General features: G+C 40.6%; 1 protein-coding gene across 1 annotated transcript; it reads left to right on the top strand.

The window, feature by feature from the left end:
* Window positions 1-23,732: 23,732 nt before the first annotated feature.
* Window positions 23,733-25,427, top strand: THG (tRNA-histidine guanylyltransferase). The gene is made up of 2 exons (XM_080286871.1): window positions 23,733-25,173; window positions 25,315-25,427. Exons 1-2 carry the CDS (start codon window positions 23,733-23,735, stop codon window positions 25,425-25,427), a joined length of 1,554 nt encoding a protein of 517 aa, XP_080142997.1.
* The last annotated feature ends 456 nt before the right edge of the window (window positions 25,428-25,883 follow it).

Here is a 25,883-nt window from a genome sequence, read left to right as displayed (position 1 = left end):
TATTACCAACATAGATGCCAGTTATGTTCAGCTAAGTATTAATTCACACAAAATAAATATATGTCTCATCTATCGTGCGCCAGCACAGTCAACTGAGACAGATGAAAAACTTTATGATCAAATTGCGGAAATTTGTTGTCAAGAGGATAGCGTAATTTTTGGAGACTTTAATCTACCGGTAACAAAGTGGGGTGAACCACTGACGGCACACTCAGGACAAGAGCTTTATACGAATCTTCAGGAAAGCGCCCTTTCCCAACACGTAGAATACCCAACGAGAGGAAACAATATCCTAGACATCATCTTGACTACAAATGATAACCTAGTCAACAACGTTGAAATAGGACCTGAGTTTAGTTCCAGTGATCATCGAACTATACAGTTTAATATTACTACTGAAAAAGTAAAAGAAACGGAGAGCAAAGAAAAGGTCCCAGATTATCGTAGAGCTAATTTCAACAGGCTCAGAGCGTTACTTGCAACTGCAGATTGGAATCAAATGTCTGAAACCGATGACATAAACCAAGCATGGGAAATATTCACCGAAAAATTTAATGAAGTGGTAAAGTCATGTGTGCCACTACGTAACAGACGTCCAGCTGGAAATAGTAAACCAAAGTGGTGGTCCAGTGAAATAAAAAGTAACTTAATAGCCAAAAAACAGGCATACCATAAATATAAAGCTACACAAAATAATGATGATAAATTACAATACGATAATCTACGCCGCACATCGAAAAGACTTATTAAACAAAGCAAAAGAGCACTGGAGATCCACATTGCTAATACGTGCAAATCAAATCCTAAAGAATTTTACAGTTACATTAGAAAGAAAAAGGTTATGACTACATCAATAGGTCCTCTAGAAACAAACAATGGCAGACACACTGAAAATGAGGTCGAAATGGCAAACATTCTTAACGATTACTTTGCGTCTGTTTTTACAGTAGAAAACACCACCAGAAACCTACTGTTACCCACAAACCAAGCAAATAGCACAGTCCTTAGTAACTATGCTATCCATAATAATGATATCCTTTCAGCCATAAATAGTACGGACATAAACAAAACCCCTGGCCCCGATAAAATATCACCGAGAATTCTCAAAGAAGCAAAACATGAGTTACTGCTGCCACTCTCTGTCTTATTCAATAAATCATTAAGTACTGGGAAAGTTCCACGCGAATGGAAACTAGCAAATGTAACACCAATTTTCAAAAAGGAAATGAGTCGCACCCAGGAAATTACAGACCAATCAGCTTAACATCAGTAGTGTGCAAGTTAATGGAAAAAATCATAAGAGATAAAATAGTTAATTATCTAGAAGAAAATAATATAATTAAAGACTCGCAACATGGATTCAGACATCGTCGTTCATGCTTAACTAACTTACTGGACTTCTTCCATGATGTTTACAAATCATACGATGACTCAAGAGCAGTAGATATAATTTACCTCGACTTTCAGAAAGCATTTGACACTGTCCCTCACAAGCGTCTCATGAGAAAAATAGAAGCACATGGAATAAAAAGGAAAGACGCTAAAATGGTTACAAGACTGGCTGTCAGACCGAAAACAGCGAGTTGTGATAAACGGAAAGGAATCCAAATGGCGTAATGTGATCAGCGGCGTTCCCCAAGGCTCAGTACTTGGACCGATACTTTTTATTATCTATATAAATGACATTGATGAGGGTCTAAATTGTAAAGTATCCAAATTTGCAGATGATACTAAAATAACCAGTAAAGTCACTTCAAAATTACAGTGGCAGCAGTTACAAAATGACCTTAATACTTTAGCAAGCTGGGCAGAAAAATGGCAAATGAAATTCAACACAGAAAAATGTAAAGTACTTCATATTGGAAGTAACAATGTCCATGCAAATTACAAAATGAACAATATTCAGTTATCAAGTACAGACAGTGAAAAGGATCTTGGTGTGATAATATCAAATGACCTAAAACCAAGCAAGCAGTGTACCGATGAGGTAAAAATTGCAAACAAGCTAGTGGGTTTTATTGGAAGAACTTTCGAGTTTAAATCGGAAAAAGTCATACTTGCCTTGTACAACTCGCTAGTGCGCCCCCATCTTGAGTATTGTGTGCAATTCTGGTCTCCGTACTACAGAAAGGACATTGAAAAATTAGAGAAAATTCAGCGAAGAATCACAAAAATGGTACCACGACTTAGAAACAAACCATATGAGGAACGCCTTGAAGAACTTAAACTATTTAGCCTAACGAAGCGCAGGTTAAGAGGGGACCTTATTGAAGTTTTCAAAATCATGAAGGGATATGACAACTTAGACATGAATAAATATTTTGATATAGACCGGTCGAGTCAAACCAGAAGTAATGGCTGCAAAATCATGGGAAAACGATTCCAATCCCACGAAGCAAAATACTTCTTCTTTAACAGAGTTGTAAATATCTGGAACAGATTACCCTCAGATACCGTGAACAGTATCTCAATTGAGACATTCAAAAACAAATTAGACAAGTATTTGCACGAAAATCCTCAGCTGACTCTTTTTCTGTCCGAATAACTTGCTTTTATAGCTACGGTACATGTAAGTTCATGCCCCCTTAGTCTACAAGACACCCCGTAAACAATGTACCCGTACATAGTGTTGCGTCACGATATTATACATTTTCAATTTATTCGGTGCAAACAAAGCAATATAAGCACAGATTAGGATCTGCACAGATAACCCTGAGTTAACGGTCACTACTCTTACTTTCGACCTGTGATGGGCTGTGGATCACTGAGGGTCCCTGTTAGTCAAGTGACCACCATCGGGATTTTTTAATGTACCAGGGGTCACTGCTTCAGGATGAAACTTGTGTACTGTCCCACATGGGAGAGTTCCTTGTCTCAGTGGAGTGAACAGAGCTATTGCCTGATTGACTGCTGCCTACCTAAAAAGCGCCAGGGAAGGTTGCCGCACCACCCCTAAACATTCACTCTGTGCATTGCACATCCACACTGTGCACTGTGCAGTCCCCTTTTATCTAAGACACCCGTCCTATATACTTTTCAGTCTCCCCAGCGCAAAGAAAGCAATATAAGCACAGATTAGGAGCTGCACAGATAACCCTGAGTTAACGGTCACTACTCTTACTTTCGACCTGTGATGGGCTGTGGATCACTGAGGGTCCCTGTTAGTCAAGTGACCACCATCGGGATTTTTTTAATGTACCAGGGGTCACTGCTTCAGGATGAAACTTGTGTACTTGTCCCACATGGGAGAGTTCCTTGTCTCAGTGGAGCAAACGGAGCTAGGGCCTGATTGACTGCTGCCTACCTTAAAAGCGCCAGGCAAGGCTGCTGCACCACCCCTAAACATCCACACTGTGCAGTGTGTAGCTTCCACGTTATGTCCACAGACTTCCCATTAACTCAATGTAACTGGTTTATAATGTCATGCCGTAACTATTATTTTATTTGTTTACTTTCTCTTTCAGGTTACTCTATCGGGTAGCTTATAGATAAAGTATTATAGAATGTGACTTTTCCTTTCCAGTGTTTCCTATAAAATTTCCATGTCAGTTTTTCCATGCTGCATGGTGGTTTTTCTCACTTTTTCCTGGAGGGTTTGGTGGTGGGGGGAGCCTTCTTGCTTTCCTATCCTTATCCTTCAACATGTAGAGTTAGATCTTGTAGTCATAATTTTCTCTAACAAGCAGCCTCGAAAGGACCATAAGGTCTGTTGCTGTTTGCTTTCCTGTGTAATCCTGTGTAATCCTCCTCCTCCTCCATTTTCTTACACCTTCCGGCCCCAACTGAATATATATTGTTTTATCGCATCTCGGTTCATTAGCTGCCTCCCAGCTTCTTGCTCTTCTTTCTTTATCTTTCTTCTTTATTTTCTTCCAGTTTTCTTTTTATAAACCGCCTTCATTTGTTTGGGGCCCGTCGATGTGTCCTAGCCTGCACTCCTGGCTTGCTCTGGGAAGCATAATTCGTGTCTATATTTACTTACCGAATATAGCCACATCAGCCATGTTAGATCTCTCTCTCTCTCTCTCTCTCTCTCTCTCTCTCTCTCTCTCTCTCTCTCAATGTGTCACGGAACCGACAAGACAGGGCAATATCTTAGATCTTGTTATCATTACAAATGAAGATATGGTCTCAAGCCTCACTGTGGGTGAACATCTAGCATCTAGCGATCATAATCTCATAAGATTTTCCATGAACCTCTCACATAATGAGTGCACAAGTAAAACTAAAATGCCGAACTATAAAAACGCAGATTTTAACGGCCTAAAGGACGCCCTGAGCGCACTAGCTGAGCACATAGAAAGAATTAATGATGCAAACGAAATGTGGGCAGAATTTAAGCACGTATTCATGACCGCTCAAAACAAGTTCGTGCCAATGAAATCCAGACAAAACAAAGGCAGAAACAAACCAGCGTGGTTTAATGCGGATATTAGCAAAGCAGTTAAAGAAAGAAACCGTCTCCACACCTTGCTTAAAAGTCACACCAGTGAATTAATCACAGGGCAATATACCAGTAGTAGAAGAAAAGTTAAAAAACTCATTAGAACAGCTAAACGACAATTTGAAATTGATATAGCAAAAACAAGTTCTACGGATCCTAAGCTTTTTTATGGATACATTAACGGCAATAAGAGACTCAAGGCGGGCATTGGTCCACTTATCAGCGACGAGGGTGCTCTTATCTCGGACGATCAGGAAATTGCCTCTACTTTAAATAAGTTTTTCAGTTCCGTTTTCACAGTAGACGCCAATGACACCATCGAAGAGCATCAAATTGCAACCCAAAACGCACTAAGTGATATGCATATTAGCAGTAATGATGTGAGAGATAAACTTAATAAAATGAACGGTAATAAGACTCCCGGCCCAGACAATTTCTACCCTAAAATACTGAAAAATGTGATGGATGTAATATGCAGCCCTCTAACATCTATCTTTAACAAGTCCCTACAACAAGGAAAGGTTCCAGCAGACTGGAGACTGGCTAACGTGACCCCTATATATAAAAAGGGCAGTAGAGATCAGCCAGGTAATTATAGACCAATTAGCCTAACCTCTGTCTTGGGAAAGATCCTCGAATCATTAATTAGAGATAGGATAGTTGAGTTCCTAGAAACTAATAACGTAATTAGGAACAACCAGCATGGCTTTAGAAAGCGGAGATCATGCGTGACAAATTTAATTGAGTTTTACGATACACTTTTTAAAATGAATGATTGTACCAGGTCACTTGATATAATCTACTTAGACTTCCAGAAAGCCTTTGACAAAGTGCCGCATGATAAACTAATGACAAAAGTAAGATCACTCGGAATTGACGGAAATATTCATAGGTGGATACGTTGCTGGTTAAGTGAGAGAAAGCAACGAGTCGTTATAAATGGAGTAGAGTCAGACTGGGCTCCAGTGACCAGTGGTGTTCCTCAGGGATCAGTGTTGGGACCAGTCCTATTTATTATGTATATTAACGATATCGATGTTGGCCTAAACAACTTCATTTCTAAATTTGCAGACGACACAAAAATCGGCAACACTATATTAACTGAAGAAGACAGAATTAGCCTTCAAAATGACCTTGATAAAATTATCAGCCGGTCAGAAAAATGGCAAATGCCCTTCAATGTAAGCAAATGTCAGGTACTGCAATGTGGGAAGAAAAACAAAAGGTATGATTACGAAATGAAGGGCCAAATCATTAGCAAGTCCTCACTAGTTAAGGATCTAGGCGTACTAATTTCAGACGATCTGAAATGTTCGAATCAATGTATCTCTGCCGCCAATAAAGCCAACAGGACCCTAGGCTTCATCAAAAGACATTTTACATATAAAAGCAAAGATATTGTAATCCCCCTATACAAAAGCATAGTCAGGCCACACTTAGAGTTTGCAGTGCAGTTTTGGGCGCCTCACCTAATTAAAGATATAGAAATACTGGAAGCTGTCCAGCGTAGGGCTACCAAGTTAATCCCGTCCCTGAGGAACAAACCATACCTCGAGAGACTCAAGGAATTAAACCTATTTTCTCTTAGAAAACGGAGACTCAGGGGACAACTGATTGAATGTTTTAAGATGCTAAAAGGCTTCAGTAATACTGATTCAAACAAGCTATTCACAGTAATTGCCGAGACTGTAACTCGAGGAAATGGTATGAAGTTGCAAGCAAGGAGGGCTAATCTTGATACAACCAAAAACTTCTTCACTTACTCTGTTGTAAGCGAATGGAATAAACTCCCTGGGAATGTGATTGAAAGTGGTACCATAAATATGTTTAAAAAGAGACTGGACATGTATCTCGACGCAATTGGTATCGTTTAGTTAGGATGGAGCAAGTATTGCATATTCGCGTCTGCATTCATGTGTCTATTAGACACAGACAATATTATAGAATATAAATAATAGATAAACATTCTATTCATCTTTTGATTTAAAAAAAAAAAAAAAATGCATGCATAGAGTAAGTATGTGGCTGTATGCCCAAATTTTCCTTTTCCATATTATTCTACTTTCTGCCGATCCTATAAAATTCCTTCAGGTTTTTCATTCCTGCAAGGTATTTCTTCCTCTCTTGTTTCCTGTACGGCAAATGCCGGAGGGTCTGGAGGGTGGGGGAGAGAGCCTTCTGCTGTGCTATCCTTTTCTCCTGCTCCTATGCACTATATTAGGATTAAGGCCGGACCACCTCGTAGGGACCGTAAGGTCTGTGTGGTCTGTGTATCTATGTAACTCTCTCTCTCTCTCTTTCTCTCTCTCTCTCTCTCTCTCTCTCTCTTTCTCTCTCTCTCTCTCTCTCTCTCTCTCTAGCCAGACGCCATAATCCCGTAAGGGGTGTCCGTTTGTCTTCGAGTTAGTTGTTTTACGGGGAGGGGCACTAACCCTCCACCAACCCACTTGCTGACGCGTAGGGAACACTTATGGGTTGGTTATATGGTTACCACCCAGCATTGTAAATGGATTCCTGGCTTACAGGAAACCATTAGGCTTGTCACTGAATGTAAAGCCACCAGAAAATGAAAGAAGAGCAATATAAAGTGACAGGAAAGATGGGAGAAATAGGAAGAGAGGAGGACAGACACAGAAAAAGAATGATAAAGGTAAAAAATCCACCTCCATATCATTTTCATAGCACTTCTTCGTGATTAGCACCATATTCTAGCGTTCATCTCTTATACCTCAGTACCAGAGTATGACTGCAGTGCTAAGATTAACATACTTCACATCTTTTCCACAGCACTTCTTCGTGATTAGCACCATATTCTAGCGTTAATCTCCTGCAATACCTTAGTACCAGTGTATGACTCCAGCGCTAAGATTGACATCCTTTATATTTTTTTCCAGAGCACTTCTTGTGACTATGCTTTTCACTTTACCTATCCGTCTATTGCCAGACGCCTTAATCCCGTAAGGGGTGGCCACAAACAAATCGCCTCCATGTCGCCCTGTCCAATGCCACTTCACTGCCCCGCTCGTAGCTCACACCTCCCTTTCGCACTCCATCCCTCCATGTCATCCTTGGCCTCCCCCTCCCTTTCCCCCTCTCCGTCTCATCCTTGGCCTCCCCCTCTCTCTCCCCCCCTCCACCTCAGTCACATACACTCCTCGTCAGTCTCTCACTCTCCATCCTCACCACGTGGCAGAAAAACTTTATCTATCTATCTATCTATATACCTAGGCTGCTTCCCCCAAGGAAAGGGAGATAGCCGAGACAGGACGACACACTCTCCATTTACTCATCACTTTAACTTACCTAAAATTGCCATCTATCCATCTTGAACGCTGAGTTATAATAGCAGGCTAGAATAATGCGCTAGTCAGGAAAGGGTACATGCAGTGGCAAGGATGAAAAACCGTAGCATTATCTTATTCTGTTACTGAGTCAAGTGAAAGAAGCCGTAAAAGGACGAAAATTTGGACCAAGTTAAAAAAAAAAAAAATAGCACTATGTTCCAGTGTTCATCTCTTGTAACAGTGAAACATTGAAGATGACGGACAACATTTATAAACAGAATGAAGTGGACAGCATAACTCACGCATGAGGGAGCGCCAGAGCAATATTTAACCCTCCTCAGGTACACCTGGGTCTGACAGACCCGGGCAATTTCTTTTCGATGGTATAGTTCAGTAACTTATAGATGCCTGGGATGCCTGTCCTTCTCAATGGCTTCCTGACGTTTTGTACCCATGCAGGGTGTAGGAGGTTACTTTTTGTGCCCCTGCAGGGTGTAGGGGGTTACTTTCGTGTCTGTTTTTGCAATATATCTCTCAGAAATTCATGTCGGGTGTGAGACCCAGGTGTACCTGAGGAGGGGGGAGATTTTTTCACTCCGAGCTTGCAGGGTATCTTTATGCTGTGTGGGATGCACTATGTCCATAATGAAGGTCCTCCATCCCTCAAGTTGTGACACAAGTGCAACGCTCATAGTGTTCTTTGTATCCGTGTATGGCGACTGCCAAAAAAAAAAAAAAAAAGTTTGGTATGTTTTCCGATTTTTTTTTTTTTTATATGTACAGTTATGCGAATCAAAACTTATATTCATAATTTTGTAACTGATAAGACCTAATTATACATTGAGGGACATTCAGGAATTCAATATATGAAACATATGTGACACTACGGCATTTTTTTAAGCTGGGTGTGACAGACCCAGGTGTACCTAAGTTGTACACTGTAAGTATACCTGAGGAGGGTTAAATGTCTAAAAGCCTTGTGCCAGAATACTGAGTTGTGTGAGGTTTGTTTTTGTGTTCTGAGTTCATATGGGATGTTCGTGGTCCGTATTCTCATGGGGTAAAAAGGCTCCCTAACACCTCTTCCTTAACGATTTATTTTCCTTATTACTTATTGGTATCGCCAGGTTTGCGGCTTATGTCTTTTCAGTATCGACATTGATTGCATGAATAACACAAGAATATAGTAATGGGGCTGAATCACAAATAAATCGGTAAGGAAGAGGTGTTAGAAGGCTTCGTAGTACTAGAATACCACCCATGGAGGCAGGCCCGTATTCTTATCGGTTAAGGAAGCTCCCTAACACCTCTTCCTAAGTGATTTATGTTTATTATATGGTACTTTCATATTTTGTGTTGCTTAAATAAAAACAAATGTCGCTGATGAACGGAACAGACAAAAGCTTCAGTATGCGCTTTTATGCCTACTGACTCGTTTTCTATGATGAGACCGTGTTGTGTAGAGTATGGAATTATCAGGACTAACTATTTTTTTCATTATTATTATTATTATTATTATTACTTTTTATTCCTGTCAGCATCGTTCTTCAGAATCTTGAAACTTGATCCGAATGAAAAAATAGACTAAAAAATAATTTCTGTTCCATTCCTTGCTAATAACAGTGTGGAGACTGTCTTCACAAGGGCCAATTTAAATCCCAACTCAAGTACCAACTAAAGTTCAAACTCAAGTGCCAACTCAAGTCCCAACAAAGGTACCAGCTTAAGGCCTAACACAAGTACCAACTTAAGTCTTAACCCAAGTACCAACTCAAGTCCTAACTCAAGCGCCAACCTAAGTCTCTGCTCAAGCGCAGACCTATGTCCCAACCCACGCGCCAACCTACATACCTAAGTCCCTACTGAAGAGCAAAATTAAGTCCCAGGTCAAGTGCCAATTTAAATCCCAACTCAAGTGCCAACCCAAGTCCAAACTCAAGCACCAACCCAAGTCCAAACTCAAGCACCAACTCAAGTCCAAACTCAAGCGCCAACCTAAGTCCCAACTCAAGCTCCAACCCAAGTCCCAACTCAAGCACCAACCCAAGTCCCAACTCAAGTGCCAACCCAAGTCCCAACACAAGTGCCAGTTTAAATCCCAACTCAAGTACCAACCGAAGTTCAAACTCAAGTGCCAACTCAAGTCCCAACACAGGTACCACTTGGGTCCAAACACAAGTACCAACTTAAGTCCTAACACAAATACGAACTCAAGTCCCAACTCAAGCGCCATCAAGCGCCAACTAAGGTCTCAACTCAGGCGCCAACTAAGGTCTCAACTCAAGCGCCAACTGAAGTCCCAAATCAAATGCCAACATAAGTTACAACTCAAGCGCCAACTTATGCTGCATCTCAAGCACCAACATTAATCCCAACTCAAGTGAAACCTTAAGTGCCAACTCGAGTGCCAACTAGGGTCAAAACTCAAGCGCCAATGTAGGCCCCAACTCAAGTGCCAACTTGTCTCAACTCAAGCGACAACTTGACTCCAAACTCAAGCGCCAACCTAAGTCCCAACTCAAGTGCCAACCCAAGTCTCAACTCAAGCAGCAAGCTAACTCCCAACTCAAGCGCAAACTTAAGTTCCGCCTCAAGTGTCAACTTAAGTCCCAATTTAAGTGATAACATACCAACTCCAGCACCGACTTAAGTCCCAATTCAGGCGCCAGAATAAGTCGCAACTCAGACAAAAAATTAAGCCTCAAGTGCCAACTTAAGTCCCAACTCAAGCACCAGCTTAATCCCAACTCTAGGGCCAGCTTAGGTCCCAACTCACACACCAACTTAAGTCTCAACTTAAGTCCCAAATCAAGTGCCAACGTAAGCTCCAACTCAAGTGCCAACGTAAGTGCCAACTCAAGAACTAACTTAAGAGTCAAGTAAAGTGCCAACTTATGTTGCAACTCAAGCGCAAACGTAAGTCCCAACTCAAGTGACAGCATAAGTGCCAACTCAAGTGAAAACAAGCGCAAACGTAAGTCCCAACTCAAGTGACAGCATAAGTGCCAACTCAAGTGAAAACATAATTGCCAACTCAAATGCCAACCTAAGTCTGAACTCAAGTGCCAACTACTTAAATGACAACTTAAGTGCCAAATCAAGTGCCAACATAAGTGACAACTCAAGTGCAAACGTGTGCCAATTCAAGTGCCAATGTAAGTGCCAACTTAAGTGCAAACTTAAGTGAAAAGTCAAATGTCAACTTAAGTGCAAACTCAGGTGGTGACGCAAAGGCCAACTCAAATGTTAACTTAAGCTCCGACTCAAGTGCCAAATTTAGTCAAACACAAGTGGCAACTTAAGTCTCAAAACAAGTCCCAATTTAAATCCCAACTCAAGTACCAACTAAAGTTCAAACTCAAGTGCCAGCTCAAGTCCCAACACAGGTACCACTTGGGTCCAAACACAAGTACCAACTTAAGTCCTAACACAAGGACGAACTCAAGTCCTAACACAAGGACGAACTCAAGTCCTAACTCAAGCGCTAACTTAAGTCCCAACTCAAGCGCCAACTAAGGTCCCAACTCAAGCGCCATGTCCCAACCCAAGTGCCAACCTAAGTCCCAACTCAAGCACCAAACTAAGTCCCAACTCAAGGGCCAACCTACATACATAAGTCCCTACTCATGAGCAAACGTAAGTCCCAGCTCAAGTGCAAAATATAGTACCAACTCAAGCGCCAACTTAAATCCCAACTCAAGCGCCAACTTAAGTCCCAACTCAAGCGCCAACTTAAGTCCCAACTCAAGCGCCAACCTAATTCCCAACCCAAGCGCCAAACCAAGTGCCAACTGAAGTCCCAACTCAAGTGCCAACTAAAGTCCCAACTCAAGTGCCAACTTAGTTCCCAACTTATGTCCCAATTTAAGTGCCAACTTAAGTGCCATAAGTGTCACTTATGTGACACCTAAGTGGAAGTGCCAGCTTAGGTGCCACTCAAGTGCCACTTTACTTCCACTTAAGTGCCACTTTAGTTCCATTTAAGTTCCACTTTAGTTGCACTTGGGTGCCACTCAAGTTCCACTTAAGTGCCACTCAAGTTGCACTTAAGTTGCACTTAAATTCCACTTAAGTGCCACTTAAGTCCTTTCCACAGGTTAGGGTAGGGTAGGGTAGGTTGGGTTGGGTTGGGTTAGGCTAGGCTAGGTTAGGTTGGGTTAGGTTATGGTTAGGTTAGGTTGGTTGGGTTAGGTTAGTTGGGTTAGGTTAGGTTAGTTGGGTTAGTTGGGTTAGGTTAGGTTGGTTGGGTTGGGTTACATTAGGTTAGGTTGGGTTAGTTAGGTTAGGTTAGATTAGGTTGGGTTAGGTTAGGTTACATTGGGTTGGGTTAGGTTAGGTTGGTTAGGTTAGGATGGGTTAGGTTCGGTTGGGTTAGGTTGGGTTAGATTAGGTTGGTTAAGTTAGGTTAGGTTACATTGGGTTGGGTTAGGTTAGGTTGAGTTGGGTTAGGTTAGGTTGGGTTGGGTTAGGTTAGGTTGGATTGGGTTAGGTTATGGTTGGGTTGGGTTAGGTTGGTTAGGTTAGGTTAGGTTGGGCTGGGTTGGGTTAGGTTAGGTTGGGTTAGGCTAGGTTGGTTAGGTTAGGCTAGGCTACATTAGGTTAGGTTAGGTTGGGTCATGTTAGGTTAGGTTAGGTTGGGTCATGTTAGGTTAGGTTAGGTTGGGTCATGTTAGGTTAGGTTAGGTTGGATTAGGTTAGGTTAGATTAGGTTGGGTTAGGTTAGGTTAGATTAGGTTGAGTTAGGTTAGGTTACATTGCGTTGGGTTGGATTGGGTTAGGTTAGGTTAGGCTAGGTTAGGTTAGATTAGGTTGGGTTGGGTTAGATTAGGTTGGGTTAGGTTAGGTTGGCTTGGGTTAGGTTAGGTTAGGTTAGGTTGGGTTGGGTTAGGTTGGTTAGGTTAGGTTAGGTTAGGTTGGGCTGGGCAGGGTTGGGTTAGGTTGGGTAAGGTTAGGTTGGTTAGGTTAGGTTAGGTTAGGTTGGATTGGGTTAGGTTAGATTAGGTTGGGTTAGGTTAGGTTACATTGGGTTGGGTTAGGTTAGGTTGGGTTGGGTTGGGTTAGGTTGAGTTGAGTTAGGTTGGGTTAGGTTAGGTTGGGTTGGGTTAGGTTAGGTTGGTTATGTTAGGCTAGGTTATGTTATGTTAGGTTAGATTAGGTTGGGTTAGGTTAGGTTATATTGGGTTGGGTTAGGTTAGGCTAGGCTAGGTTGGGTTAGGTTAGGCTAGGCTAGGTTGGGTTAGGTTAGGCTAGGTTGGGTTAGGTTAGGCTAGGTTGGGTTGAGTTAGGTTGGGTTAGGTTAGGTTAGGTTAAGTTAGGTTGGGTTAGGTTAAGTTAGGTTGGGTTAGGTTAAGTTGGGTTGGGTTAGGTTATGGTTAGGTTAAGTTAGGTTGGGTTGGGTTAGGTTGGTTAGGTTAGGTTGGGTTGGGTTGGGTTAGATTAGGTTGGGTTAGGTTAGGTTAGGCTAGGCTATGTTAGGTTAGGTTAGGTTAGGTTGGGTCATGTTAGGTTGGGTTAGGTTAGGTTAGGTTGGCTAGGTTAGGTTAGGTTACATTGGGTTGGGTTAGGTTAGGTTAGGTTGGCTAGGCTAGGTTAGGTTGGGTTGGGTTAGGTTAGGTTAAATTGGGTTGGGTTAGGTTAGGTTAGGTTGGCTAGGTTAGGTTAGGCTAGGCTAGGTTAAGTTGGGTTGGGTTAGGTTAGGTTGGGTTGGGTTAGGTTAGGTTGGGTTGGGTTAGGTTAGGTTGAGTTGAGTTAGGTTAGGTTGGGTTAGGTTAGGTTAGGTTAGGTTGGGTTAGGTTCCACTTAAGTGCCACTCAAGTTGCACTTAAGTGCCACTCAAGTGGCACTTAAGTGCTGCTCAAGTTGCACTTAAATGGAACTTAAGTGCCACTTGAGTGCAATTGAAGTGGCACTTAAGTGGAACCTAACAGAATCTCATCTCACCTCACCTCACCTAGCCTTTCCTAACCCAACCCAACCTAACCTAACCTAACCCAACCCAACCTAACCAACCTAACCTAACCCAACCTAACCTAACCTAACCTAATTTAACCTAACCTAACTACCCATAACCTAACCTAATTTAACCTAACCTAACTACCCATAACCTAACCTAACCTAATACAATGCAACCTAACCTAACCCAACCTAACCTAACCTAACCCAACCTAACCTAACATAACATAACCTATCCAACCCTACCCTACCCTAACCTAACCTGTGGAAAGGACTTAAGTGGCACTTAAGTGGAATTTAAGTGGCACCCCCTCCGTGGCCGCCGGTGTCGAATGACGTTTAGCCGATAAATGGCCGCAGGCGTCGTTTGAGTGCGGCCTGTAAAAAACTGCAAAAATTTTTGGGAAGTGAGTGAACGTTCTGAACGTCTTCACACTGACCTACACTACACTCCCATACACCCCATCAAGCAGTTCAGAGCCTGCTGCTGTAATGAGTGGATCTTCGATTTTTTCGCTCCTGGCTATGCCGAAACACACAACTACACCCATTATCTCGACCCAAGCAGAACATAATCATCTTTATCCTCTCTCGCAAAACACACACAACCACCTGTTTACGATTATGAAGTAATACTGGCACATACAAAAAAGACATGACAATAAGTGAAAAATACATTTTTGTCTTGGTATCTTTACCTATTTGCTCAGGTTTGCTGTAATGATTTGGATCATTTGATGCAGTGCAACTTGTAGAAAACTGAAAACCTTCGGAAGGTGAACGAAAATCTGGGACATGAGACTGACCTTGACTTCACCCTCTCAGGCTCACACACATCACACACATCGTCAGTCAGTTCACCACCTGCTTGTCGTGATGAGTGGTTGTACAATTTTCTTGCTCATGGTCATGCCTAAAAACAGTTACACCCATCATGTCGACCCAGACAGAAAATACAATCTTTTTCCTCCCTTGCAAAACACACACAACCACCCTGTTTACGAGACAGCAATATACTGTATATTGCGAAAATAACAAGGTAAAATGATAAAGATGAACATGTTATGACGGAAAAAATACGTTTTCCCCCCGTTTGTAAGCGTATTTATTTCTGTTTTGTAACTATTCGTAATAATTAGACTTATTCTTGGTTCTGAAACTGCATTACGATTCTATTTTTAGCCATGCTCTTGGTGTGGGAGCTAGAAGTTGTGACAACTTCCGTATTGCTAATCAGATCTGACCCGCCACTTTATTCTCCCGTGGCAGAGTCTAGCCTTGGAGGACGTGCAGTTTTCTCATTTAGGACTGAAAATTCAACTCTCGCTCCCTTTTCCAAGCATGGGCACAACGATAACGTAAAAAATAACTCGAAACTACCATAAACATATTTTATATCAAAAAGGTGAAAATGTATCTATAACATTTTTTTTTCCAGCCAATCCTAACAGATTATGTACTGCAATCATTCGATATCATCATATTTCATATATGCACAACATTTCAGCACCATTCGCATTGTTTTGGGAATTAAAAAAAAAAAAAACACACCTGCCCAGTTGCGTTGCGGCAGCGACCCTGGGAGGCGATATCGGTTGCCGATATTTCTGCAACTTCCGCGCTTCATTGCAAGCCTTTTGCTGCATCAGAACTTTCTCTTCAATATGGCAAGAAAAAAAAATCAATTTTCGAAACTTCAAAAAATGGCCCCGGCGTCGGCCTGGGGTGCACGAAAAATTTCGGGCCTTCGGCCACGGAGGGGTTAATATATGGTAGGATGTTTGACAGAGCAGTAGTAGTCTTCAGTCGTTAGGCTGTTCCAAATTTGATGCCATTTCATCCAGTACTTTTCCCATAGCGTTACTAACAAACAGTTTGAACCTAGCATATCACCTGTCAGAGATAAAACTGACCGTGGGATTTCGTTCTTGCTGCTACCAACGATTTTATTTAACATGCAGGCAACGAGGAGGTATGCGAGGCTGTATGTAACCATTCCAGTTTGAAAAGTCTTTCCTTTGCTGATTTATCAAGAATAAAGCAAAAAGGAGAAAAAAAGAAATAAAAAATGGGCGTGGAGTAAGTTTGAGTCTAACGTGACGTCCAAACAACACATCAAAGAAGGAGAAGACGGATCGTGTGGTGTAACCCAGCTTCTTCTGCACATTTCTTTTAACCGCGTTTATATTCTCCGCTGCACTACTCCAGCAACATAACAGAGTTTGTGGCAAATGTTTACCACAGCTATAGGTGAGCTTGAAGTACAGTTTTAAGCGTCCAAAGGGTGGGGAACCGAGGACTTACTGAGCTGTAGTTAGGTGTAGTTCATCCACGTTAACTTGCCTGAGGATGCGTCAAGTTTCAGTTTATTTAAGGTCATTTAGAGGCAGAGTAAGACAGTTCTGTGATTCTGTGATTCGGTGTAATAGCCATTTATTTCAGTCATGCTCGGCGGCAATTTCACAGTGCTCTAAAGGGCAAAAAATAGTGCCAAAAATTCCAATGACTCTACATCGTAACCATGACACCCCAATGTAACTAGTGTCATATATTGTTAATCACATGTAATTGCTCAGTGGCAGGGTAAGACACAAGTACCATACGGCCTTTTCATTGTGTTTCATGACTAGCATCATATTTTAATAGAGCCAGCCTAACGCCTTGTTACAGCTTCATAGCATAATAAGGCAATGCTATATGGCACTTCTTCATGACGAGCATCATACTGTAATATTAGTCTCTTACTACAACTTAGTGTTCATAATGGGGATGGCATTTTTAGTACAGGGTAAAGTGAAGAGAATACTGCCCAGTCTGTACATTATGGTGACAGTGACAATAATGTAGGTTATCCATGAGATAGGACCACCTATTTAAAAAAAAAAAAAAAAAAAAAAAAGTACCTACCCCTTAATTGATTCAATGACTTTCTAAAAGTGTACAGAAATGCATTTTTGAGTACAGAATGAAGAGGGTCCGTCAATAAACGAGAAAAACATTATACGGTATATACAGTATAAGGAATAGGTTAGGATAGGATAAATTTGGTTAGGTTAGGATAGGATAAACAAGGTTGGGTTAAGTTACAGGTTTTTAAATTTGTTAGATTTTGATGAATAGGCACTGATAATGGATTTTTTAATTCAAAAGTGGAGTTCTAAGATGGCTTCTGCCTGTCTGCACCACAGGATTGCATCTCGAATCTTCACCTTTTAAACCCTTTTCACTACTTTTAAAAAGAAATAAAAAACATCAAAACTAGAAAAGACAATCAGAAAATGCTTAAAAGAATCCCACAAACAGCTAAGGTATGGAAAAAAAAAAAAAAAAAAAAAGTTAGTCCTATGCCTCCTTCACAATTACCATTAATGTATTCTGAAAGCCTCCCACCATTTTAATTCACATAGCAATAACCTCATACTGAAGAGGTTGGTGAGTGGTTACCATAAATATTAAGCAGATGCCACAACAGCTATTCGGGTATTTTGAAGTAGTGCTGCCTACTTCTGCCTTCACCTCCATCATTCTTTTTCTGTGTCTGCCCTCCTCTCCCTGTTTCTCCCATCTTTTCATGTCACTTTCTATTACTCATCTGTCCTTTGCAAGTGGCTTTACATTGAGTGACAAACCTAATGGTTTCTTGTTAGCCTGGAATCCAATTACAGTGCTGGGTGGTAACCATATAAGCAACCTGTACGTGTTCCTTATTTGTCAGCAAGTGGGTTGGTGGAGGGGTAGTGCCCCTTCCAAGTCAAACTGACACCCCTTATGGGATTATGACATCTGGATGTTGATAGATTCCATTCTATTTCACCATTAGCACACACTTCAGATTTTTATTAATACTTAAACTCATCCATGTATTTTTCTGTTGATTTGCGGTTCTGGGGGATGGGGGGGAAGGGAATTATTAGTTCTTATGTAAGTTATAAGGTAAAAGTTTATGAACATAGACCCACCATAGTTTTCATCTTTTTTTTTCAGAATATCAACAACAAATTGCACTTGTGAATAGTAGGTCTAGCCAAGATTACTGAATAGAAAGCAGGAGAACATCATCTGTATACAGTAAGTTCTTGTTATATATATATTTTCTCTTTTATGGGGTCATAAGTTAATTACAGAAAAATTACCATAGTTACATTGCTGCCTGCATAGCTAATACATATCAGTTTTTCCCATTTTACACTCCGGTTATATGGTCAAAGTTATATTTTAGAACATACTGGTGTCCTTTGTTTGTGGAATGCCTGTACACTTCCCCCCAAAAGTATCAGTTCACAGTTCACATGAAATGATCTAACACCGCCGGCAGTGGCTGTTGCAAAATGTCTATTGATTCTATTTTGTTAATATACCTGCTTTTCCTATCCAGTATTTTTTATCATATACTGTACCTGTAAATATTCAGGTGATTGCAAATTACAGTAATATCAGTGGGGCATAATAAGCTATAGATAGATAGATAGATAGATAATAAGCTGTACTGATCATTTTGGATATTGTCACGTTCCTCATGCTCGATGCTTCTTGGAACTAGTGTACGTAAGTTGTGAATTATCCCATCTCTCACCAGTTATCACCAGATTCACTCTTGTTTCCAGAAGTTGAATCTTGGTCTCATATCTTCATCTATATAATAGTATACCTTGGAAACACAACACCCTTAGCTCACTCCAGCTCTGTTAAGCCACTACTATTTGCCATTACTCATGCCTCTCTGTGTTGATGTGTTATTGTAATTTGTATTACCTCTGGAAATCTCGTCCTGTTTACAAGAGTTAGGATATAGACTAATGTGAGTCAAGTATGATGTAGTGCTGCCTACTTCTTCCTTAGCCTTTACCATTCTTTTTCTGTGCCTGCCCTCCTCTCTTCCTATTTCTCCCATCTTTCCTGTCACTTCTTATTGCTTTTCTTTCCTTTACAGGTGGCTTTACATTGAGTGACAAGCCAAATGGTTTCCTGTAAGCCAAGAAACCATTTACAGCGCTGGGTGGTAACCATATAACCAAACCATACGTGCTCCCTACGTGTCAACAAGTGGGTTGGTGGAGAGTTAGTGCCCCTCCCTGTAAAACAAATAACTCAGAGTCAAATGGCCACCACTTACAGGATTATGGCATCTGGCAGTAGATAGATAGATAGAGAATGATGTAAGGAAGTATGACAAAAAGAGTCAAAGTGTGTACTTGGATGGTAAGATCATAAGGAGAGAATGGATGTAATCAGAGTGATAAAAAGTTTATATCTGGGTAAGTTTGAAGGAGGTAAGATCTGTGATAGGCCAAGAAGGTGGATAGATACACAAAATATGTACGGTACTGGTATGAGAAAGAGGTGTGTGGAGGTTGGTAAGGCTTGGGAACCGATAGTAGATCAAGCTGGTTGGGAGTATTTTATTCAGAGGAGTAAATGACAGTGATTGAGCACCCCTGCATTTACTTGGTGACATGATGGTTGACGGATGACTGTAGCAGATATGGCAGGTAAAATACTGAAGTGTGGATGGTTATGCCAATGAGGTTGAGTCAAGATTCCAGGAGCTTGAATGGTCAGTGATTAAGAGTGGCTGGTTCAGTTAAGCTTGCAGTTGATAGTTCTCTCTCTAATATTTTTTTCTTTCTCACTGGACCCTATCTTACTCCATCCCTTTGTTGGGAAAGAGGGGTTGGGATGGGGCTGACAAAAGATCTCATGTTGAAAGTGTTAAAGAAGGCTGTATCATACCACTCCACTTTGAAAAATCTACCCCAGGCTGATTATAATCGTCTGGAGATAGCAAGAATACGACAACACATTATATAAGACTGAAGGGGTTAACTCATCCAGGACCATGGTTGCTGCAGTTGGGATATTGCTAGAAAAATGTGTGTACTGCCCTATGCCTACTGGCTCATAGTCATGAATCTTATAGGTCCAAACTTTCAATTCCCCACCTTAATTAATTTTTTAAAATGCCCCACACCGTCAGTCATGAGTGATATGGGTAGAAGAGAATTACAGCTCTGTACGGCATTTATAACATGTCAGCTTTCCTTTTATACTATTGCATATACAGTACATATCACTTTTTCGTCCTCTTGGTTAGCCTTTACTTATGCCATACAATATCTGTAAATGTCATGAATATCATGATGTCATTCTTATGCTTTCTCTACAGGCTTTCTGCTACTAATATTTGATTCACACCCCCCCTTCACTCTGCAAACCACTCTGTCTATCACTGTAATATGCTATACCTTACCTCTGCCATTATTATCCCTCCCAAACCTTTCTCACATGAATACTTTGGTGAAATTCCAAGATGACTTTAACACTTACCTCAGTCAGTATGATTTTTTACAAATCCACAGTTGCAGTCTTTTTCCACTCCACTGGTACAACTTTAATCAGCCACACTTTCTTGTTTACCTGTATTCCTTTTTTAAAAAATTCACTCTCACATTACATAATATCATTTTTACACATATATTCCCTAATCGTCACCTGTTACTTCCCACCCTTCAGCTTTTTCACAGCATTCTTCTCCTCAGCAATAGTTATTGTCTTGTGCAGTACAGTCCAGGGTTGAGGCAAAACTCATACATTATTTGTATTTGTAAATACAGAACAATATTTACAGTACGTATTTGTACTTTATATGTATATGATGTCTGAAAATTCTGTGTATTTTTTGACTGTATTAAGTATATTTTAGCATCAGCAGATACACAAGTACTAGGTAGTTGTGGGACCATATGGAGCATCACTAAATGAGGCTTTACTAGAATTGACCACTTTGTGTTGAAATTCTTGGGGAGCTAAAGTGCAAAACCACATGTGATTACACTAGAGTGAAACGCCTTAAATGTGAACATTTGTAAGTGTGACTGATCAACCAAACTGTTCTAAAGATGCTTCCACATCTAAAAACAGTTTTATATAATTGTATTTTTCCCCCCAAATATAGGTTATCATAGTTTCTATAGTACAGTAGTCCACATCCACACAACCACTTGGTTATAAAAAAAAAAAAAAAAGTTTCCATGGGTTGGTATTGATTGTATCAGTGATGTAATGGAAAGGGAATGATTGAGATGGTTTAGACATAACTGTGGAGAGGAATGGTGAGGTTATTTTGGTAAGGATAGTCATGAGTATTGGTGTGGATGGGAGAACACCCAGAGGAAGATGAAAAGCAACATGGAGTGAGGTCCTGCATAATGACCTCAGAGGGAAGGAAGTTAAACATGATTGTGTAAAATGAAGAGCAGCCATCAGGAGAAAAACACTTACCGGTACACGTGTTAGCCAGGCCATAGTCTGTGAAAATGAAAGTGAATTGAAATATCTTGTACTGTATAATTATATTTGCATTTGACTTTTATTTGAAGCATTGTATTTGTCTTTTAATTTGTATTTGAGGATTTGAAAAGGGGGTATTTTTATTTGTACAGTATTTGAATTTAAATGATTTATTTGTATTTACATTTGCATTTGACCAAGCCCCTCTGCAGTCTTTTTTCGACCATCATTTATCATGTTTACAACTGCCCAGCTCTCATCATTCCCCTTCCCCCCCATCCTTTTTTCTTTGTCAGCAGCAAAGTTTTTGGAAAAGTTGGCACCTTTAAGAACTAGAAGATTTATTATTATTATTATTATTATTATTATTATTATTATTGGTGCCTGGTGATTTAGTGGGTAATTACTGTGCTCCAGTCGGATTGAGCTGGTGCAGGTTTATATCCAAGGGGTGGTTGGGGTTTATTGCTCATGTAATGCCACTCAGGGATGAGTGAGGCTGGTCACTCTCATCTTAAATGTCAGGACCAACTTGCCTAGCCCCGGGTTCCTACGCTCCTCTCAGGGGCGATATAGGATTGGGTGATGAAGATGAAGAAGAAGATTATTATTGTTATTATTATTATCATTATTATTATTATTATTTCATCATCATCATCATCATCCGGACCTCCTTTCCCACCCTAGGGCATGGTGAGGAGTATTTGTCTCTCGTACCACCCTTTTTATGTTCCGGTAAGCCTTCTTTTCTCTTTTCTCATTAAATGCATCTTCTACACCCTTATCTCATTGCCTTATTATGTCTGGGTGGGCCTCTTATCCATCCTCACACTGAATCGTTAACTCTGCAGTACTTTTGAGGGCTCTGTAGTACTCATTAACACTGTCTACAGCTCCCTGGTCAGCTGCCACTCTACTCATCTCACCATAGAAGGCATCCCTCGCTGTCTGGTTTCTCAACTTCTGTATTTCCTCCTCGGCATGTAGGTCCTTTTCATTCATTATGCTGTTCTTTAGTATCGTGTCACGTATCAGTAATTTGTGTTGCTGCACATACAGTACACACACACCCCTTTGTCCCCTGTAACTTCCACATCCTTTACTAACATCTTATGATCAGACAGGCCTCCTGACCAGGCAAATGTCAGTCTGGCTACTGTTACCTCCAGCCTCGTACTTAATCTGTCTACTATTTCATTCCCTAAAAACCTTGTAGCACACAGCCACATTCATTGCTTTCCGAATTCTAGTGTCCTCTCGCCTTCCACTTTACTCATACCCCATGCACACCTTCATATCCCCTCCCAGAACTACAATCTCACCATCCCTCATACCAATGGCCACACACCAAATCCTCACAGAATCTGTTTTTCTTCATCATCCAAAGTGACCTGTGTAGCATATGCTGATATTATTGTTATCAGGAGTTTTCCAGGCAATAATTTCAGCATTCTTATCCTTTCATTTACTCCATCCTTTTATTTACACTCATATTCCATCCATTTCTTTTCAGCAGGCATGCCCATCCCACCATATCTGTCCACACTTACCTTCCCTAATAATTTGTACCGTATATGTAATCCTTCCCAACAGTCATCCTCTATGATTGTCCTCCAAACCCAACATCCTGTATGCAGCTGACATTCACTCACCTCCTGCTGAAGGTCTGCTGCTTCCTCCTTTCTACCCCTCAAGCTACCTACAATTCAAGATGCCACTCTGAACCCCTTGGGTTATCTATTTCCATCAGGCTTGCTTTTTATATTACTACCATAGGTGTTTGGGTTGTCATTACCACCAAAACATTAAATGGTTTCCTGATGTACTGATAATACTGGACACCAATTGGCTTACTAGTCAGGGTAGAGCTACGTGTAGGTAGCTGTTGTTGTTGTTGTTATAGTTGTAAGTCATTGTCTGTCTGACTAAGCAGACCAAGCAGCCACTTATGCAGGGTTGTCCTGTGCTGTGTACTAATGTTGCCTTGCAGTTGACAGTACCCAACCACAGTGAGGTGTGGGAAATATTATGAAGGTTCGGAGCCTGGATGGATGTTGTATTTGCGTCTCTCCATGCAGTTACCAGTGGCACTAAGGCATGCTTCACTTCCTCCCATAAAAATTGGTTATATGGTTACCATCCAGCATTATAATGGTTTCCTGGGTTACAGTAAACCATTAGGCTTGCCACTCAGTGTAGTCGCCTGAAGTGGAAAGGTAATAAAAAGTGACAGATAGGAAAGGGAGAGTTTGAAAGAGAGGAGGGCAGACAGCTATAGAGTAAGAAAAGGGAAGGAAGTAGTAGACAGCACTTCACAGAGTGGATGATGGTCACCATCAGCAACCACCAGATAGGTAGCAGTGCAGTATAATAAAGGAATGGATTGTGTGTACCCCTACTGACAAAAAATAAATAAATAAATCAGAGGTTGACATTAACAAAGCATTTGTACTGCTTACATGCCAAGGCTGTCTCATTTAGAATTGATGTGATGGTATAGCAAGGGTGTTATTATGACATGTCAGTAGATCTTGTGGAAGGTCGTGGCTTTTAGTGAAATTGATATCTCTGAACTTTTCTTTGTCCCAGCTGTAGATCAGTGTTATGTAGTATAGGCCATCAGTAACTACCACCTCTGTAAGTATAGCTTGCCGGTAATTTGAATTTATTTTTTCCAGGACTGCTATTTCCTTATGAAGAACTTTCTTCAGAGAGGAATCCATTTACTGTCAACCTGGAGAACACTACACACCAGTAGATTCAAGATGGCTATGAGCAGATTTGAGTATGTTAAGTCATTTGAAACAACTGGAGTACTTGACCCTGCCCATTGGATTGTCATCACTTTGCGATGCCAGAATTTGGACACCATCTCTCAAGTACACAAGTTTCAGCGACCAAATGACATCCGATTCCATCAAGTTATGGAAGCATCAGCTGTTTCAGTAATGGGAGAGTTTAAGGAACTTGTTTTAGGGTATGGCTTTTCTGGAGAGTTTAATTTTGTTTTTGCCAAGAATACAACATTATACAAGAGAAGAGGTCCAAAGCTGCTTACAAATATATGCAGTCTTATGGCTACGACTTTTGTATACACTTGGTCCTCGTATTTTGAATCAGTCACACTTAATTGCCTTCCTGTGTTTAAGGGTATAATCCACCTGTTTCCAGATGATCAGATTTTGCGAGACTATTTGACAAAGGAACAGTTGGTATGCCATCAGAAGAATCTTTATAATACTGCCATATGGAGTCTGGTATCTACAGAAGGACTGATGCCACAAGATGCAGCTAGTGCACTGAAAGGGACAAGTGAAGGGGAGCAGAATGAAATCCTCTTCTCAAAATGCAACATTAATTACAACAATGAGAATCCAGTGTTTAAGAAGGGCACAATAGCAGTCAGATGTAAAAAACAGGTACCAGTTACCACTCCAGATGGCTCTGTTACTCAAAGGAATCAGAGTACAATAGTGACAATGCAGAGTGATTTTAATAAGGACAAGTTTTGGACAGAAACATTTGCTCTTCAACAGCCAACTAAGCATAATAGTAAGACCAGTTATGTGAAAGCATTTGAGAAGAATATGGAACTGCTGCCCCAGACATGGCTTGTTGTCAGAATTGATGGGAAGGGTTTCCACAGATTCTCAGAGAAACATAATTTTGAAAAGCCAAATGACATCAGATCAATAGAGTTAATGAACAGAGCAGCCTATCAGGTAATGAACACATATCCAGACATTGTGCTGTCCTATGGTGATAGTGATGAATACTCATTTATTATCCACAAGGACTCAAAAATGATGAAACGTAAAGAGAACACAATAATAAGTAGTATTGTTAGTTTATTTGCAGCTAAGTATGTGTATGACTGGCAGGATGTGTTTGTTGGTGTTCCACTCCAGTATTGTCCATTGTTTGATGCCAGAGTAGTTCTGTATCCAAACATTAAGTGTTTACATGACTACCTTAGCTGGAGACAAGCAGACTGTCACATAAATAACATGTACAACACCTGCTTTTGGATGTTGGTGCAAAGAGGTTCCTATTCACGGAGAAGGGCGGAAGAGAAACTGTGTGGAACATTTTCTGATGACAAACGTGCTATTCTTTTGACTGAGTTTAATCTGGATTATGACCAGGAGGAAGCTATTTACAGAAAAGGAACAACAATGATTAGAAGAAATCCCTCTGAAAAAGAAAGTGATCAGCCATATCATAAAGAAAATGAAAATGGACCGGTAAATAAGCCACATGACATTTGTAGTTCTGGGAAAGAGGGAAAGCATAAGGGTGAAAGTGGACCCATAAGTATTTCCCATTACAGTTGTGTCCATGGGGAAGAAAATAGTGGTGTATCGTACCTAGATGATATTGTGATAGAACATACTGACTTGATAAATGACACTTTCTGGGAGGAGAGACACTGGCTGTTGAGTGATAAACCTAGAGGATAGTACTGTAATATGAGGCAGTACCCCACTTGTACCTGAACATTTATTGAATAAATTTAAGTATTTTTTATTACCACTGCAATTATTGTATTTTACTCTATTCAGTATGACCTTGGATGTTCTGTATTTAATCTTGTCCTTAGTAGGCAAATATAATAGGTACTTTTGCTCATAGTGTTATTAATAATATAAATATAGTTTATACTGTAGACAAGTAGTTAGTGAGGACTGTTTATGCAGGTGTCTGAAAGTCAGTTTTACAATTTGTGTGGTATCTCTGTAAGAATAGCTGAATCATCGAAACCATAGTACTGTATATCTTATAATTTTGTATCGTTTATAAAGGCACCAACGTGTTTGCATGCATTGGCCTTGGTCACGTAATGATGGTTTTCCATTCTGTGCTTAATCCCTGGTAACCTCCCAATTCATTTACATCCTGAGGTAGCACTGTATGAC

This window comes from Coenobita brevimanus, chromosome 114 (genome assembly GCF_032717465.1).
Source record: "Coenobita brevimanus isolate Jiangsu-jjx chromosome 114, ASM3271746v2, whole genome shotgun sequence".
Classification (NCBI taxonomy): domain Eukaryota; kingdom Metazoa; phylum Arthropoda; class Malacostraca; order Decapoda; family Coenobitidae; genus Coenobita; species Coenobita brevimanus.
Note: the sequence above shows the minus strand (reverse complement) of the source record. Positions and strands in the feature narration are given on the sequence as shown.